Source organism: Phyllobates terribilis, unplaced genomic scaffold (genome assembly GCF_046119375.1).
Source record: "Phyllobates terribilis strain yellow unplaced genomic scaffold, ASM4611937v1 Scaffold_7__3_contigs__length_470593459, whole genome shotgun sequence".
NCBI classification, from domain to species: domain Eukaryota; kingdom Metazoa; phylum Chordata; class Amphibia; order Anura; family Dendrobatidae; genus Phyllobates; species Phyllobates terribilis.
Window position 1 is genome coordinate 282570639 of NW_027362767.1, and position 18010 is coordinate 282588648.

Consider the following 18010-nt stretch of genomic DNA (forward strand, 5'->3'; position numbering starts at 1 on the left):
CTATATTTGCATGATGATCACCCGTGTCCAGAGCTGCGCATAAACTTTAGGGAGGTAGACATATGTAAAGCTAAAGTGGGGTCTGAACCATTACAGTCTAGGAATAAACTGCTATGTTGGCCCCAATTTTTTTCTATATAATGTGCTGGGTTTCGGAGCTATGGACTGGAGGCCATTTTGCGATGACATTTAGTTTCCTTTTGCAAATTCATTTTTGGGTTCTGTTTTGGAATAGCCCTTAAAAGCGAGAATAATTGTAAAGAATCATGCAACCAATGGTTCTCTAGCGCTAAAGCCTACCCTGCCCTGCAAACCACAACTTCCCACCTTAATGTCTCCATGCTTTGTGTGATTGAGTACGCCATGTTTTATTGTCGGACCCTGCCATTCTACTGCACCATTCACATTTCTAGTAATAGTAAGTAACACAGGAACGGTTTTGTACTTGACTGTGTGCTTGTGCTCATCCACAGGTGCAGCCTTCCTCTATTCTACCAGCACCAGCAAAAGAATGCCCCCGCAACCTTTATTTTCAATGGAGCTCTGGTCAAGTTTGGACAAGGTTTCGGCAAAACTAACATCTATACCCAAAAACCTGATCCACCTAAAAAGGTATGTCATCTATGTTATTATGATAATGAAAGGGGTTTCTCCAGGAGTTTTCAACATTTGCCAGATATCCTTGCAAAGATATCCTTCTAAAACCTAGATCCAAGGGGTAATGTTTCTCCTTGCGGAGAGTGACATGTTAAAGGGGTTGTCCACTACTGTTATATGATCCCCCAATGTATTCCCCCAGGGTCCATAAGTGTTTCTCTAAATACCTTGTGGTGCCTTTTCTGCCTGTGAGTGGCGCTATCACTGGCCGCTCACAGGCATCACGTGACCCCCGGCTGCAGCCGGCTCTGACATCAGCTGATGTCAAGTCCAGGCTGCAGCCGAGGGTCCCTCTTCCGCGTTCCACCGGTGGCTGCTGGGTCGTGGGCAGGGTTACCCGGCATCCACTGCACGCTCTCCCTCTCCTCATTCACTGGGAAAACGCGTGGTGGATGCTGAGTTTGACGTACGGGGTAACCCCGCCCACAGCCCAGCGTCCACCGCGAGGAGCGCATCACTTATGTCACGCCTCACTTGACGTGACATCATTGACGGGTCCCGTGATGCCTCTGAGCAGCCAGCGATTGCGTCGCTCAGAGGCAGAAAAGGTACCTACCGCAAGGTATTTACAAAAATACTTCTGGGCCCCGGGGTGGATACATTGGAAAGTTCATATAAAGTAGTGGACAACTTCTTTAAGCATGTCAAGGTGAGGAGACTTTTAAGTGCAATGCTCCTCTGGGAAATATGCAAATTCTCTTCAGACCTGAACAGAGGAGTTAACTTTATCACCAGCCACTTTCTGGAGAAACTGAGTGTATTTAAAGATCCAGCAAGGGTGTGTCAATTAACAGCAGAAGGTGGAGATCACCACTGAGTCCTAGAGAGGGAGGGATGATGAAAGGATCAAGAAGGTGTCTGCAAGGCCAAGCACAGCGTCCTTCTACAGCCGGATCCAGGATGACTGTGTCAAACCTGACACGGCCGTGACCAGGGCTAGAAGTCTAATAGAAAGTAGCAATCGTAAAAGTCAATATCGACTTTCTAACGAGCCTTGTCACATGACTTAGGATAAAAGCCAATATCTCAATTTGCAGACACTGTGTTTCTGGGTACTACCCCTCATCAGTGCAAAGTGTGAGATCTAGTTTGGTTGGGGTGTGAGGCATCAGACCGGGATCCAAGACCTAGTAATTAATAACTGTTACTAGTATCTAATAAGTGTCAATTACCGCTCCAAGCCCCCAGCACATCAGTGGTGTCTGATGAAGTTCCATCTGGCAGTCACCCTACTACCGAGGCCACTAATTGCCTGCAAAGCTGGATGGCAGAGGGTTGGGACTTTATCACTTCCATTCTCGGCAGAGACCACCAAAGCAGTGCAGGATTGGAGTGATAGGGAACATTATTCCTTTTTTTTTTTTTTAAGAAGGCTTTCTTTGTTTCTTTAAAGTCTCAATTTAAATCTTCCTGATTGCTGGGGCACGAAGAGGAGGAGATGCATCAGGTCAGAACATGGCCTTGGATTGGGCGGAGAGGACGTTAGTATGTGCTGTTATTTCCCTGAGGCTCTACGTGAACTCAGCGGCTGAGCTCTGCATTTACACAAAGTTCAAGGACAGGGTCTTGTTATGGTCAGATGTGTTGTGACATCTCCATGCAAGCGTTACATCACTTATCTGCTACTAATAGTGTTTTCTCTTTTTCTTTGTTAGGTGATGATGACCAAACGCACCAAAGACATGGGCAAGTTCAGCTCTGTTACGGTTTCCACCATTGATGAAGAGGAGGAGGAGATAGAGGCGGTAGGTGTATTACCATACCACCCTGTGCACAATCCACACGGCAACTTTTCTACAAAATTTTTTGGAAAAAAACACATTTTAAAGTCCCTTTTTATTACATGATTGCTGATGCTAGATTACTGTATTTTCCTGCTTCTTACAGAGGGAGGTGGCGGACTCCTATGCCCAGAATGCTAAAGTGATTGAAAAGCAATTGGAGAGAAAAGGCATGAGCAAGAGAAGACTGCAGGAACTGGTATGTAGTCAGTGTGAACTGGTGCTTAGAGCTGATGTGGAAGATCTGTGACTTCAGTGCACTGAAAATTTATTTTGCAGCACAATTTGGACATTTCTCCAACTATACCAACCGCTATGTGCGACCTTACCTTTACTGTCTATGGTGCCGCCAGAGTAGGAGTTGAGTGCTCGGCTATTTCTGACAGTCACATAGATCAGGGCTCCTCAAACTTTTTCCACACAACAGTAGTGTCCATTTCCACAGGCTCTAAAGTAATTGTAGTGGAAGTCAGTAGATCATCTAAAATATGCCACAAAATAGCTTTTAATTGTCACTGTATTACAATACGACTCTGTAACTGTATTACAATAAAATAAGTACAAAGCAAGTCAATCATGTTGCCTAACGAGCATGCTGCAGCCAAACAAGGACTGCGCTACTTATAATCATTTCTCTGAACATGCCTCACTGGCAGCTAGGTGGTGGCGCCGCCTCTCCAGCGGCTAGGTGGTGGCGCCGCCTCTCCAGCGGCTAGGTGGTGGCGCCGCCTCTCCAGCGGCTAGGTGGTGGCGCCGCCTCTCCAGCGGCTAGGTGGTGGCGGCGCCTCTCCAGCGGCTAGGTGGTGGCGCCGCCTCTCCAGCGGCTAGGTGGTGGCGGCGCCTCTCCAGCGGCTAGGTGGTGGCGCCTCTCGAGCTCCTAGGTGGTGGCGCCTCACTGGTGATGCCAGCTGCACAATCTGAAAAGCACAGCAATTGAATGACAGTGGACGAAGAGAAGGTGGAGTGTTCACATCTCCTCTCCATTCGAGAGGAGACTCCGCGGAACTTTGTTCTTGGGATCCCTGGGGACCTGCAGTGAGACCACCAGCAATAGTGGTGTTTATAGAGGCTAATTTACCATTTTGAAAATAACCCTTTAACGTGAAAAGCCCTTTTTAATATTGATGCGATGCAATCACAATATTGAGTATACATAATTTATGTTATATACTGGTGCACCCAGGTGTATTTGAACAGTCACATTTGAAATAAAGCCATTAAAGGGGTTTTCCACTTGTAGAATAACTGTGTCCCTAAACACAGCTTGTCTTAAAAATACAAATTTTGATTTATTCACTCTTCCCGGGTTCCGTGCTGAGTCTCCATTGCTGCTCCCGGTGTCTTTTATTGTCTGCAGTGCTGATGTCCCGTCACCAGCACTGCAGCTAATTAGTGAGCTCAGTGGCTCTGTCTGAATAGCTAGCACCAGCCATTGAGCTCACTGATTGGCTGCGTGAATGGAGACTCCGATGGACCTGGGAAGGCTGAGTGAAACAACTTTTTTTTTTTTTTTAATGTGTGGACCTTCAGCTTTAATTCCAACTGTTGTACAAAAATATTGCTCTAGTCCTTTAAGAATTACAGGAATTCTGTACATTGTACCATCATTATCACTCACAAGCTGAAAAGTCATTGGAAAATTGACCTATAAAAGGTTTCTTGGCCTGGTGTGGCCGGTTATCACAGTATTTTATGACATTGGCTTCCTTTATACACTTACTGGTGGATTTCTATTTTGCCTTATAAAAAGAACATTAAAATTATGGCATTTTTTATGAGGTCTACTTAGATACATAGGATCTAAGGGGTAACGTTTCTCCTTGTGGAGAGTGACATACCGACTCTGGCATGCCTGTGTAAGGAGGCTTACTCGCCATGCAATGCTCCTCTGGGAAATTGAATATGCAGATTGCCTCTTCAGAGATAAAGAGGACTTGAACTCTATAGCGCCACCTATTGGAAGCAGCAATCCTACAAGTCACAATCAACCCTTTAACGAGTCGTGCAATGTGACTTAGGATAAAAGCCAAATCAGAATCTCAATTTGCAGACAGTGTTTCGGGCTATTGGCCCTCTTCAGTGCAAAGTATGAGAACTGATTTGACATAGCGTCTCACCTAGCCCAATCAGTTCTCATACTTTGCACTGACGAGGGCCAACAGCCCGAAACACTGTCTGCAAATTGAGATTCTGATTTGGCTTTTATCCTAAGTCATATTGCACGACTCGTTAAAGGGTCGAATGTGACTTGTAGGATTGCTGCTTCCAATAGGTGGCGCCATAGAGTACAAGTCCTCTTTCTCTCTGAAAAGGCAATTGGCATTTTTTATGCGATTTTTGGATAGCATTTTTGTTAGCATCCTCCCAGCATGTGGGAAAATGCATGAAAAAAAACTCCACTCCTAGACCATGCTGTGCTTTGGAAAGATATTTGTCACACACTAAAAAATGAACCATACGTAAAGAAGAAGCGCCACAAAACAAAAAGGCCCAAACTGAAGTCTAAAGAAGTTGGAAAAGCACTGAAAAAATGCTGTATGCAAAACAACTTCTCTTTGGGAGAAATAGCAGGAACTATAGGAGAGGGCAAATCAGCTAATGCCCGGACTGGCCGCGGCTCTCCTGAATCGAGCATGACCGCTTCATATATTTCTATGAGGCTATCGGGTCGGGAGAGCCATGGCCAGTCCGTGCATTGCGTTCTGATCTCCGACCGATTTGCACAGACATCTGAATGTCTGTTAATTCTGTAATGGTTAATGCAATATTTTTGTAAAAAAAAAAACCTGAATTAAAGGTAAAAGCAGAAGGTTTTTAATCCTTCAGCTGACCCTTAACATATGAATTGTCCCCTGTGATCACCCTTGGTACCACTAATACCGTAAACATAACCAGTTGCCGCATCTCCCATTCATTTAGCCCTTTTTCTGCTTTAGCATCTCATCATTCATTAGGAGACATGTAATGGTCATAATGCATGCTGTTTCAGTGCACATGTGACATACGTTTCACTCCTGCGATGCCTCAGGGGCTTTATGATCTCCAGATGTTTGCTTCAAGGTTCATTTCATACTTATTTATGTACTGGTGTTTTCTTTCCACAGGCCGAATTAGAAGCGAAGAAGGCAAAAATGAAGGGAACGCTGATCGACAACCAGTTCAAATAAACGAGACAAACTCATGTAAAGCGAGGTAGAACGACTTGCCAGCCATCACATACTGCTGACTTGAAGCATGGCCGCCTTTAGTATGTCTCTATAGAGTATGCCAGCCCAGATAGCAGGGGCTCGAATCCATGTAAAGCACAAAATGGACCAGACAATGTCATTGAGCCTTAAGCGTTCTCTCTATTTTTTGAGGGATTAAGCGAGTACTTAATGTTTATTCTGTATGATGGACTTCTGTAAATTGAAATCAAAAATGTCCTGTTTCTTCTCATTAAGCTGGATTTTATTGATTTGTGTTTCTTTAAATAAAAGTTTGTATTTTCTTTATTGTTGTTTGGCGTCCCTTTATGGCATTTGTGGTTATCAATTATTGTAGTGTTTCCCAACAAGTATTGGTTGGGGAAAAATACAGCGGCACTAAGCTAAAACTAGGCAGACCCTGTTGCAGTCAACGGGACCTTTCTACTTTATTTTGTATCAGATTCTTTTTTCCTAGTGAGATACATTTCCTCTTACACAGAGCTGTCAGACTCAAATACACGGAGGCCAAAATTAAAAACTTGGACAAAGTCGCGGGTCAACCTTGATATTTATTAAAAAAAATGTCTACAACTGAGGAAGTTTTTCCTTATGAAATACAGCAATGAATCTTTGCATATTGAAACAAACTTAAATGTCTTGTCCCATAAACAAAAGTACATTTTAATTAATAGATCTTAGAAAAAATAGCAAATAGTCACAAATGGGGCATACTGGAATAATATAATATGTTAGGTAAGAGCAGTAAAAACCATATGGCCTAATTTACATATGTAATAACAAAGGATAAAAACTTGAATTTAATAAATAATACAAATGATAAAGTATGATACCACCAAAAGTGCCCCCCCCCCCCCCAAACACAGTAGTTTACCCCACAGTGAATTCCTCCACACCCACGGTATGATGAACCTACTGTACCCCCATAGCAAGGTATGGTGACCCATCATAGTGTGATGTCCCAACTGTGATCCCAACACAGACCTCCCCATAGTGTAATGGGCCCCACATAGTCCTCCATACAGAATAATGGGCCCCACATAGTCCTCCATACAGAATAATGGGCCCCACATAGTCCTCCATACAAAATAATGGCCCCACATAGTACTCCATACAGAATAATGGGCCATACATAGTCCTCCATACAGTATAATGGCCCCACATAGTCCTCTATACAAAATAATGGCCCCACATAGTCCTCCATACAGTATAATGGCCCCACATAGTCCTCTATACAGAATAATGGGCCCCACATAGTCCTCCATACAGTATAATGGCCCCACATAGTCCTCCATACAGTATAATGGGCCCAACATAATCCTCCATACAGAATGATGGGCCCCACATAGTCCTCCATACAGAATAATGGACGCCACATAGTTCTCCATACAGTATAATGGGCCCACATAGTCCTCTATACAGAATAATGGCACCACATAGTACTCCATACAGAATGATGGGCCCCATATAGTCCTCCATACAGAATAATGGCCCCACATAGTCCTCCATACAGTATAATGGACCCACATAGTCCTCTATACATAATAATGGCCCCACATAGTCCTCCATACAGTATAATGGGCCCACATAGTCCTCTATACAGAATAATGGCACCACATAGTCCTCCATACAGAATGATGGGCCCCATATAGTCCTCCATACAGAATAATGGCCCCACATAGTCCTCCATACAGTATAATGGACCCACATAGTCCTCTATACATAATAATGGGCCCCACATAGTCCTCCATACAGTATAATGGGCCCCACATAGTCCCGAGTGTCAGGGGCCAAATATAATCACCCTGAGGGCCAGATTTGGACAGAATAGAATAGAGCAATGAAGCTCAAAACAGGTGTGAAGCTGAGAACAAAGCTTGGCAACATTTAGAAAGGTGTTTTTAAGGTATTGTCCAAATGTTGAGAAAAACAGCTGCAACAGTTATAATATGGCAAAGTAAACATTACTTATATCTGAACATTCCCGGCTGACGCAGTGCGGACGCCCCAACAGTCTCCTGACGGTCTTTGTGTATAAGTTGTCATTGATTATGTGCAATGGATGCACATTACTGCTGCAGCCCCTCGGTGGTCACTTACTGTACTACATCTTTTTCCCAGCCTTAAAGAATTAAAACTCACTACTGAAGAATGTTAGGGGTCTGCTGTGCACTTGCAGCAGGAACCACAAGTCAAGAGTATCAGAAAACAGAAATAGTAACAAAAAAACTTGCCTCTGCTGGTGATTCCTCCACTTCCATCAGGGTCTCCATGCCAGTGACCACTACAGTCAGAGGTGGAGAAATTATCAGAAAGACTTCGTAAAAATCTGCTCCTGCAGACTTCCCTGCAGATTTGCTGCTGAAAGAGTGTACATACCTTAAGAATAGCAATCCTTGACATTTAAAAGAACTTGTAAGTTCAGCTGTAGCAACCAATACAAGATCATTGAACGCATCAAAGGGACATTAAACCAAGATGGTTCTACCAGTTTATTTATTCATTATCAATTATGAGCGGCACACGCAGAAATACATGCACTTACACACTTTGGCCTTTGTAAGGTTACTAATGGTTGACTGAGGAATGTTCTGCCCCAATGAATGCTCTTATGCACACAAATCATCAAGATCCACTGCTGGCAGCTCCTTTTGTAATTGCTGACCAATGACGTCCCAGATGTGCTCAATGGGAGACAGGTCCGGAGATGCTGCAGGCCATAGTAGCACATTTAGGCTGCGCAGGCTAATCACAATGCATGAGAAAAATGCATTATTATGTTGAAAAACTGCTCCTGTGACACTTTAGAGAAATGGCTGTACCACTGGTTCCACCACCAAATCCATGCAACTCAAAGCCGATAGTGTACCTGAAATAAAGGCTAGAGTGGTCTGGAAACCATACATTATGCCACCTCACACCGTAATCCCAGGAGTAGAACCAGTGTGACATTCCTTCCTGAAGACCTCTTCATGGTGTTGCCCATATGGCCACTAGACAAATCTATGGCTATAATTACACATAAGACAAAAGCAGTACTCTTCGCTGAAGAAGATAGATTTCCATTGCTGTCTTGCTCTGCACCATGATAGCCTTTTTGAGCGATGGCATGAGGTCAATTAAATACCTGTATCTGGACATCTGGCTTGACGCTCAATATTGTGCAAATGCCTTCTGATGGTTTATGCGGGCATGTTATATCAAGGATTTGTCCCTCTCAGTTTTCGACAAGTGGGGTTAACTGGCACATTCATGAACAGGAGGCATCACGCAATCATTCCAAAAGACTTGAGCCGATTTTTGAGGTTTTATGAGCCTAAAAAAATATGTGCTTTCAATCTGGCTTGTATGCCTCTCCCAGGAGCCACAGATTGGAGCTAAATGCTTAAAATTTAATTCCTTGCAGATTATACTGACATCTGCTACTTCCTTGATTTGCATAATCTTACGGCTTGTCCTTCTTAATGCTTCAATTTAAATGTTGAGGAGTGTAGAAATAAGATGTTGATGAAGAGAAGTTTTTTTTCCCCCAAACTTAGGAATAGTGGCTTCTGCTTTAGGCTGAGTTCACACGATGCGTATTTCATGCGTTTCCGCGGCGTTTTTGCAGTTGCGTAAACGCCGCGGAAACGCATGAAAAACGCATGGTAGAAGGGAAGCAATGTTCCCCAATGGAAATCCGCATGTGCTGTGCCCATGATGCGGATTTTTCCGCAGCGTTAACGCTGCGGTCAAAAATCCGCAGCATGTCAATTAATTTTGCAGAAACGCGGCGATTTCGCCACCATTGACTTGCATTAGAACGCGCCAATTCCGCAAAACTGCATTTGTACTTGCGTAATTGGTGCGTTCTAATGTGCGGATGGTACCCGGGTGTGGAGGAGAGGAGAGTCTCATCCACACCCAGGTACCATTAAAAAAGCTGTAAAAGAAGAATAAAATAAAAAATAAATGTATTCTTACCATCTGTCGGCCCGCGCACCGCTCCTGCTTGGTTCCCGGCACTTGCAGTGAGTTGTAGGACCTGCGGTGACGTCAGAGTCATGTGACGGGTCACGTGACGCTGACGTCGGCAGGTCTTTCAATTCAAAGTTGCCGGCGAGGGAGAACAGATTGAGCAGGACAGCGCGGGCCATCGGAGGTAAGTATATACACTCTCTCGGTTCACACTGTATAAATCCATGCTGTTTGCATGGATTTATATAGTGTGACCTAGTTGTCAAGCACTTTCCAGGTGATGCTAACATCGCCTGGAAAGCGCTTGTCAATCTGCATGCGGAAACGCATGTGAATCTGCATGTGGATCCGCATGTATTCTGCAGGAAAAACGCATGCACAATCTGCATGCGTTTTTTCTGCCAGGGAGATGCAGAAATGATGCAGAAATTTTCTGCTTCATTTCTGCATCGTGTGCACATACCCTTAAGTGGGTTTTTGCCTTCCTCTGTATCAACATAGCAGAAGAAACTCCTACAGTGGGGAAAATAAGTATTTGATACACTGCAGATTTTGCAAGCTTTCCCACCTACAAAGAATGGAGAGGTCTATAAATTTTATTGTAGCTAAACTTCAACTGTGAGAGACTGAATCTAAAAATAAAAAAACAGAAATCACGTTGTATGATTTTTAAATAATTAAATGACATTTTATGGCATAGAATATGTATTTGATCACCTACCAACCAGCAAAAATTCTGGCTCTCACAGACCTGTAAGTTTTTCTTTAAGAAGCCCTCCTACCCTGCACTCATTACCTGTATTATTTGCACCTGTTTGAAATTGTTATCTGTATAAAAGACGCCTGTCCAGTCCACACAATCAATTACATTCCAACCTCTCCACCATGACCAAGATCAAAGAGCTGTCTAAGGACACCAGGGACAAAATTGTAGACCGGCACAAGGCTGGTATGGGCTACTGGACAATAGGCAGTTTGGTGAGAAGGCAACAACTGTTGGCACAATTATTAATAAATGGAAGAAACACAAGATGACTGTCAATCTTCCTCGGTCTGGGGCTCCATGCAAGATCTCGCCCCGTGGGGTAAGGATGATCCTGAGAAAGGTCAGGAATCAGCTCAGAACTACATGGGAGGACCTGGTCAATGACCTAAAGAGAGCTGGGATCACAGTCTCAAACATTAACATTGGTAACACACTACGCCGTCGTGGATTAAAATCCTGCAGGGCACGCAAGGTCCCGCTTCTCATGCTAGCACATATCCAGGTCCATTTGAAGTTCGCCAATGACCATCTGGATGATCCAGAGGAGGCATGGGAAAAAGTCATGTGGTCAGGTGAGACCTAAATAGAAATTTTCGGTATCAACTCCACGCCGTGTTTGGAAGAAGAAGAAGGATGAGTGCAATCCCAAGAACACCATCCCAACTGTGAAGCATGGTGTGGAAAACATAATACTTTGTGGATGCTTTTCTGCAAAGGGGACAGGACGACTGCACCTTATTGAAGGGAGGATGGATGGGATCATGTATCTCGAGATTTTGGCCAACAACCTCCTTCCTTCAGCAAGACCATTGAAGATGGGTCATGTCTAGGTCTTCCAGCATGACAATGGCCAGAAACACACAGCCAGGGCTGTGGCTCCGTAAGAAGCATTTCAAGGTCCTGGAGTGGCCTGGCTAGTCTTCCCACCTGAATCCAATAGAAATTCTTTGAAGGGAGCTGAAACTCAATGTTGCCCAGCGACAGCCCCGAAACCTGAAAGATCTGGAGAAGATCTGTATGGAGTAGTGGGCCAAAATCCCTGCTGCAGTGTGTGCAAACTGGTCAAGAACTACAGGAAACGACTGACCTCTGTAATTACAAGCAAAGGTTTCTGTAAAAAATATTAAGTTCTGTTTTTCTATTGTATCAAATATGTATTTCATGCAATAAAATGCAAATTAATTATGTAAAAATCATACAATGTGATTTTCTGGATTTTTTTTTTAAGATTCTGTCTCTCACAGGTGAAGTGTACCTACGATAAAAACTACAGATCTCTCCATTCCCTGTAGGTGGGAAAACTTGCAAAATCAGATAGTGTATCAAATACTTATTTTCGTCACTGTAGATGAATGTTTAAAACTATAGCGAGGCCAATATGTACCGCTGACTTTTACAGGGTATTTTTATCTTTCTGCCTTGTGTCTACTCATTTACTTGTACATAACACCTACTGATATGTCAGCTGCCATACTGCATCCTGTCTCTTGTCACTTGGCATCTTAATACTGGCTGACAGCTTCACTTTGCACAGCAGAAGCAGCATCTGTTGGTACACGGTAAATCTTCATCTTCACCAGATATTTGCCTGCACCCACAGGGGGAGAGGGCACATAGCTGGGTGCTGGGTGAGCTGTCATTCATATATGAAATGTAACTCCTAGACTGCCAGTACTCCACAACTCTGCACTTTACCTTATTTTCCATTTTAGTGTTCATTTATACCATATTTTTAAATGTCACTTACTTTTTCAAGCTTCTATTGAGCTTCACTAAAACTGCATTAGAAAAAAATGTCAGTAATATTACATATTAAATGTCACATTTTTCTTGAAAGGATAAAAAAAAAGTGGAAATGTGCAAGTATGTGCAAATCACATCATCCGATATATATCTACTGCTAGGGTGGCCCCTTGATGATCCTCAGGATTGTGAAGGGAAACACATCGGAGCAAGATGTAAGACATCTTGAAAGATAAGTTCTTCCTTTACTGAGGGATGATTACGTCTTTCTTACCTGCTGATTGATTGCGGATTACTTTTGCAGCATTAGATATGAGATGCTGGTATCTGTACACACTTGCACATACTGTATATTAGTTTTATTTTTATCTAGGATCCTTTTTGTCTCCGTTCCCTGGCCCTTTTAAGTGACCTAACATTTCACCTCTTAATGCTTTCCACTCCATGGACGATCGGCTCTGAGGCGATCTACAAATTACTTTTCAAGACTGATGTTTGTTCCCCCCCCCCTTCTGTGTGGAACAAACTAATAATTGATGTTTCTCTATATTTCTTTTATTGTATATTTGGTTTTGTTTGTGTTGTTCTACTGTTTGTGTTGTGGGGGGTTCAGGCTGGTCATTCACTTGTATTACATAGTTACATAGTTTATAAGGCCGAAAAAAGACAAGCGTCCATCCAGTTCAGCCTATTTCTTGTGCACTGCAGCTATTCCGCAGCGTTGATCCAGGGGAAGGCAAAAAAAACCCATGCGGTATAGGCCAATTTACATCATTGAGGTAAAATTCACTTCCCGACTCCAATCTGGCAGTCAGATTAAATCCCTGGATTAATTAACTATCACTAAGCATAAGATGTAATTTTATTGTTCTCAAGAAAGGCGTCCAGGCCTCTCTTGAACTCATTAAGTGAGTTGGACATCACCACTTCCTCTCCCAGAGAGTTCCAGAGTCTCACGGCTCTGACCGTAAAGAATCCCCTTCTATGCTGGTGCAGGAACCTCCTTTCCTCCAGACGCATAGTGTGCTCCCTCGTCTTTGTCACCATCCTTGGTATAAACAGGTCATGGGAGAGATCTCTGTACTGCCCCCTGATGTATTTATACATGTTTATGAGGTCTCCCCTAAGCCTTCTCTTTTCCAACGTAAATAGGCCTAATTTTGACAACCTCTCTGGGTATTCTAGTCCCTCCATTCCCTTTATTACCTTAGTCGCCCTCCTTTGTACCCTCTCTAGCTCCAATATGTCTTTCCTGAGCACCGGAGCCCAGAACTGTGCACAATATTCTAAGTGCGGCCTTACCAGCGCTTTATACAGAGGAAGAACAATGTTCTCATCATATGCCCCTATTCCTCTTCTGATGCATGCCATGACTCTATTTGCCTTCGCAGCTGCTGCCTGACACTGGGCACTCCAATTTAATTTGCTGTTAACCAAGACGCCCAGGTCCTTCTCCATGTCAGATTTCCCCAACGGTTTCCCATTTAATATGTATGGGTGACTGCTGTTTTTCTTTCCCATGTGCATGACCTTACATTTATCGGCATTGAACCCCATTTGCCATTTTTTGGCCCAACTCCCCAATTTATCTAAATCCTCCTGTAGCTGTGCCTTATCCTCATCTGTATTAACTACTTTACAAAGTTTAGTATCATCTGCAAATATTGCTATTTTACTATGCAACCCTTCCAATAGATCACTAATAAATATATTAAATAATATAGGGCCCAAGACAGACCCTTGAGGCACCCGGCTAGTAACCCTGACACACCCTGAACTTACTCCATTGATAACCACCCTCTGCTTTCTATCACTTGCACACATTATCCCCCAGACCAAGCATTCTCATTTTATAAACCAACCTTTTGTGTGGCACGGTATCAAACGCTTTGGAGAAGTCAAGGTATACAACATCCACTGACTCTCCCCGGTCCAGCTGTGAGCTCACCTCCTCGTAGAAGGCGATCAGGTTTGTTTGGCAGGAGCGATCCCTCATGAATCCATGTTGATATGGAGTTAGACAGTTATTATCATTAAGATATTCTACAATAGCATCTCTAAGAAATCCTTCAAACAATTTACCCACAACAGACATTAAGCTGACTGGTCTATAGTTCCCAGGGTCACTTTTAGACCCCTTTTTGAATATTGGTACCACATTTGCTTGGCGCCAGTCTAGTGGGACAGTCCCTGTCCATAAAGAGTGCTTGAATATAAGATACAGCGGCCTGTCTATCACATTACTTAATTCTTTTAGTACCCGGGGGTGTATATCATCTGGGCCTGGTGACTTGTCTATTTTGATATTATTTAGGCGTTTCTGAACTTCCTCCTGGGTTAGGTGGGTGATATTTAGCGGAGGGTTTACTTTATCACTCTGCATTTCCTCCAATAAATTGTTTTCTTTTGTGAAAACAGTGGAGAAGAAGCTATTGAGTAGGTTTGCTTTACCCTCATCGCCCTCTATGATTTTACCCAGGTTATTTTTCAATGGGCCAACTCCATCAGTTTTAATCCTTTTACTGTTTATATAGTTAAAGAACAGTTTGGGATTCGTTTTACTTTCCTTGGCAATTAGTCTCTCTGTCTCCTCTTTTGCTATTCTTATTTGTTTCTTACAGATTTTGTTTTTTTCCCTATAAGATATTAGCGCTTCCTCGCTGCCTTCTTGTTTAAGTTTACCGAAAGCCCTTTTTTTGTTTTTCATTGCCCTCTTGACTTCCTTATTTAGCCACATTGGCTTCCTCCTATTCCTAGCCCTTTTATTCCCATAAGGTATGTACCTTCTACAGTGACTATGTAGGACCGTTTTGAAAATTTCCCATTTTCTATCCGTGCTCCTATTACTGAAGATACTATCCCAGTCTATAAGGTGAAGGGCACCTCTTAGCTGATCAAACTTTGCCCTCCTGAAGTTCAGTGTTTTTGTGACTCCCTTGCTGGGCACCCTACTGAAGCACATGTGGAATTGTATAATGTTGTGGTCACTATTTCCCAGGTGCCCCCCGACCTGCACCTCAGTTATTCTGTCTGGCCTGTTAGTTAATATTAAGTCTAAAAGGGCCGTCCCTCTAGTTGGTTCCTGCACAAGTTGTGACAAATAATTGTCTTTGATAATTGACAGAAACCTGTTTCCTTTCTGAGATCTACAGCTTTCGGTTTCCCAGTCTATATCGGGGTAGTTGAAGTCCCCCATAATAATCACCTCGTTATTTTTTGCTACTTCGTCTATTTGTCTCACTAATAGACTTTCCGTGGCTTCTGCTTTATTTGGTGGTTTATAACAGACTCCTATGATAATTTTGTTATTGTTTTTTGCCCCATGTATCTCCACCCATAAGGACTCGACCTCCTCATTTCCCTCCCATACATCCTCCCGTATTGTAGGCTTTAGACACGTCTTTACATATAGACAGACTCCACCCCCTTTCCGACTTCTTCGATCCCTTCTAAACAGACTGTAACCCTGTAAGTTAACTGCCCAGTCATAGCTTTCATCTAACCATGTCTCGGTTATTCCCACTATGTCATAGTTACCTGTAGATATTTCTGCTTCCAGTTCATCCATCTTGTTTGTCAGGCTCCTGGCATTTGCTAGCACGCAGTTTACATGATTTTGTTTTGTTCCAATCTTCTCCCTGTGGATTGTATTAGAAATTTTCTTACCTCCCTTCCAAGTATCTTGTCTTGGACCTTCTTTGCCGCACTTCATATCTTTCCTTAGTATGTTCCCTGGTTGCATGTTCGTGTCCGGCGTTTTTCTTCCCATCCCCTCTTCTTCTTGTAGTTAGTAAATGTCTATATTCACCATTGGTGGCACTGTGGAGCGCATGCACCTCCTGGGGTCGCGTCCCCTCGCCGCTTCCCTGTGTCTCTATGCCTGTGTGTGCACTGCACCAGTCGGCACAGCTGACGGTTTGTGGTGCGCGCACCCCACGGGTTTGACTGCCGGGAGCGCGGCGGGGGGGCGTGGCCTGCCGGACGCGCAAGCGCCACTATAAGCAACGTCATTGGTGGGTTGCCGGCCACGTGATATTTCATGTGACCGGTTACCAGGGATACTTAAAGGTCCTGGAAGGGCGCTGCTATACCTTCCCTTGAGAAAGCAACGCATTGTCAACGCGAAACGCGCGTTGGGAAGCTATTACAGCACCTTTCCATCCCATTGGGGGGTCTCCAGCCCTTGGGTAAGTATCTCATCACTAGCCCCATTTAGTCTCACCTGTAGCACAATTTCTTATGAGGGCTACTACTTGTTGCTCTCTGCTCTTTGCTTTTGACTTTTGTGGGGTGTTACCGCAGCAATGTCTGCCTCCCCTTTACTAACTTCACTTTTCAAATCTTTAGTGTGCCAGGTAGTCTTGTGTGGACATGTGGTTGTGTATACTTTATAATCCTTTTCTCCTTGCACTTTACCCCTTGGGCTGGTTACTCTGACGGGGTGTCTGCTTCTGTTCTGAACACATCATATACTTTTTATGGACTTTATATGAATTTTTACAGTTTATATATATATTTAATAAAGAATCTTTGTATTTGCATTTAAAAGCTCCTGTTGTCTCCTGTCATTATATGCTTTTCGGAGCTATGCTGCTGTTGTGGCACGTTCCTACCCATGGGTATTGACGTGCCCCCAGCAACTATGTATTTGGGTTTTGTGTTAATATTAGTTTTATTGTAGCAGTTTCTTATTTAAGGAATAGGTAATTTATTAGGCTATTTATACAGTGTCAGACAACACTCGAGCAGGGGCGCCGCATCGTCTTTCTACTTTAGAGTGCCAACAACCTACGAGGTCAGGCAAAGCATTCTGCTTTATGCTTATCATAATACTACACTACCTAACCATATCTACCCTGCTGAGGACAATCCTTTTGTTATTGGCCTTATTACTTGCACATTTACCGTTTCTTGTGCTGTTTAGTTTTTACAAATGCTGCTAGCTTACCGAGATTAGGGCCATTACAAAGGACACATTACACCCTTTTCTCAGTGATTGTCCTATCTGTGCCTTATATATGGTACTTTTGAGGTGTATACCTTATAGTCTGCCCTAGTATATTATTTCTAGCCATTTAGCACCATTTCTAATTATTTTTTAAGTGTATCCAATTAAATTACATTGCATAGATAATTTGACTCCCTACTAGTGATGAGCGAACGTGCTCGCCACTGCTCGGTACTCACCCGAGCATCACTGTGCTCCACAAGCTCGGCAAGTATTTCCGGGTTGCTCGGTGGGAGCTTGGGTCTCCTCCCTGCATGTTTGGTGCTCATTAGAGAGCCAGTGAACATGCAGGGATTGTCTGCCACACACTGTAATGCCGCAGCCATGTTGGTTGTGGGCATTAGAGTGATTGGCTGGCCGCACAGCGTCATCAGGTCTATATAAGACCTGGCACTGCCATGCTCGTCACAGTCACTCCGGAATCAGGGAGAGTAGGGAGAGCTACTGCTGAGCTAGGGAGAGATTTGCTTGTTTATTAGTTAGTGTAGGTATACCACAAAATCTATATATATCCATCTGAACAACAGTCCTCCTGAGGACTAATCCAGCTGCATCTATTCAGTGGTGACAGCAGGAGTTAGGCAGGCAGGCAGGCAGGCAATTTATGTGGAAGACTGCAGTGCATATAGCAAGAGGGTCCATTGAACGTCCTGTTAGTTTAGGTATTCCACATTATATATATATATAATATATATATATGTATATATATATATATATATATATATATATATATATATATACACTGCACAAAAAAATAAAGGGAACACTCAAATAACACATCCTAGATCTGAATGAATGAAATATTCTCATTGATTACTTTGTTCTGTACAAAGTTGAATGTGTTGATAGCAAAATCACACAAAAATCATCAATGGAAATCAAATTTATTAAC

The 18010-nt window shown here is 43.3% G+C and overlaps 1 protein-coding gene across 1 annotated transcript in view; it reads left to right on the top strand.

Annotated features, from left to right (window-relative positions):
• Positions 1–5930, top strand: part of STEEP1 (STING1 ER exit protein 1) — a 57263-nt gene extending 51333 nt beyond the window's left edge. Inside the window, exons 4-7 of the mRNA XM_073637872.1 lie at positions 474–612; positions 2313–2402; positions 2545–2637; positions 5543–5930. Coding sequence (XP_073493973.1) covers positions 474–612; positions 2313–2402; positions 2545–2637; positions 5543–5605 — 385 coding nt within the window. The 3' untranslated portion in view covers positions 5606–5930. The remainder of the gene's footprint in view (positions 1–473; positions 613–2312; positions 2403–2544; positions 2638–5542) is intronic.
• Positions 5931–18010: the final 12080 nt, after the last annotated feature.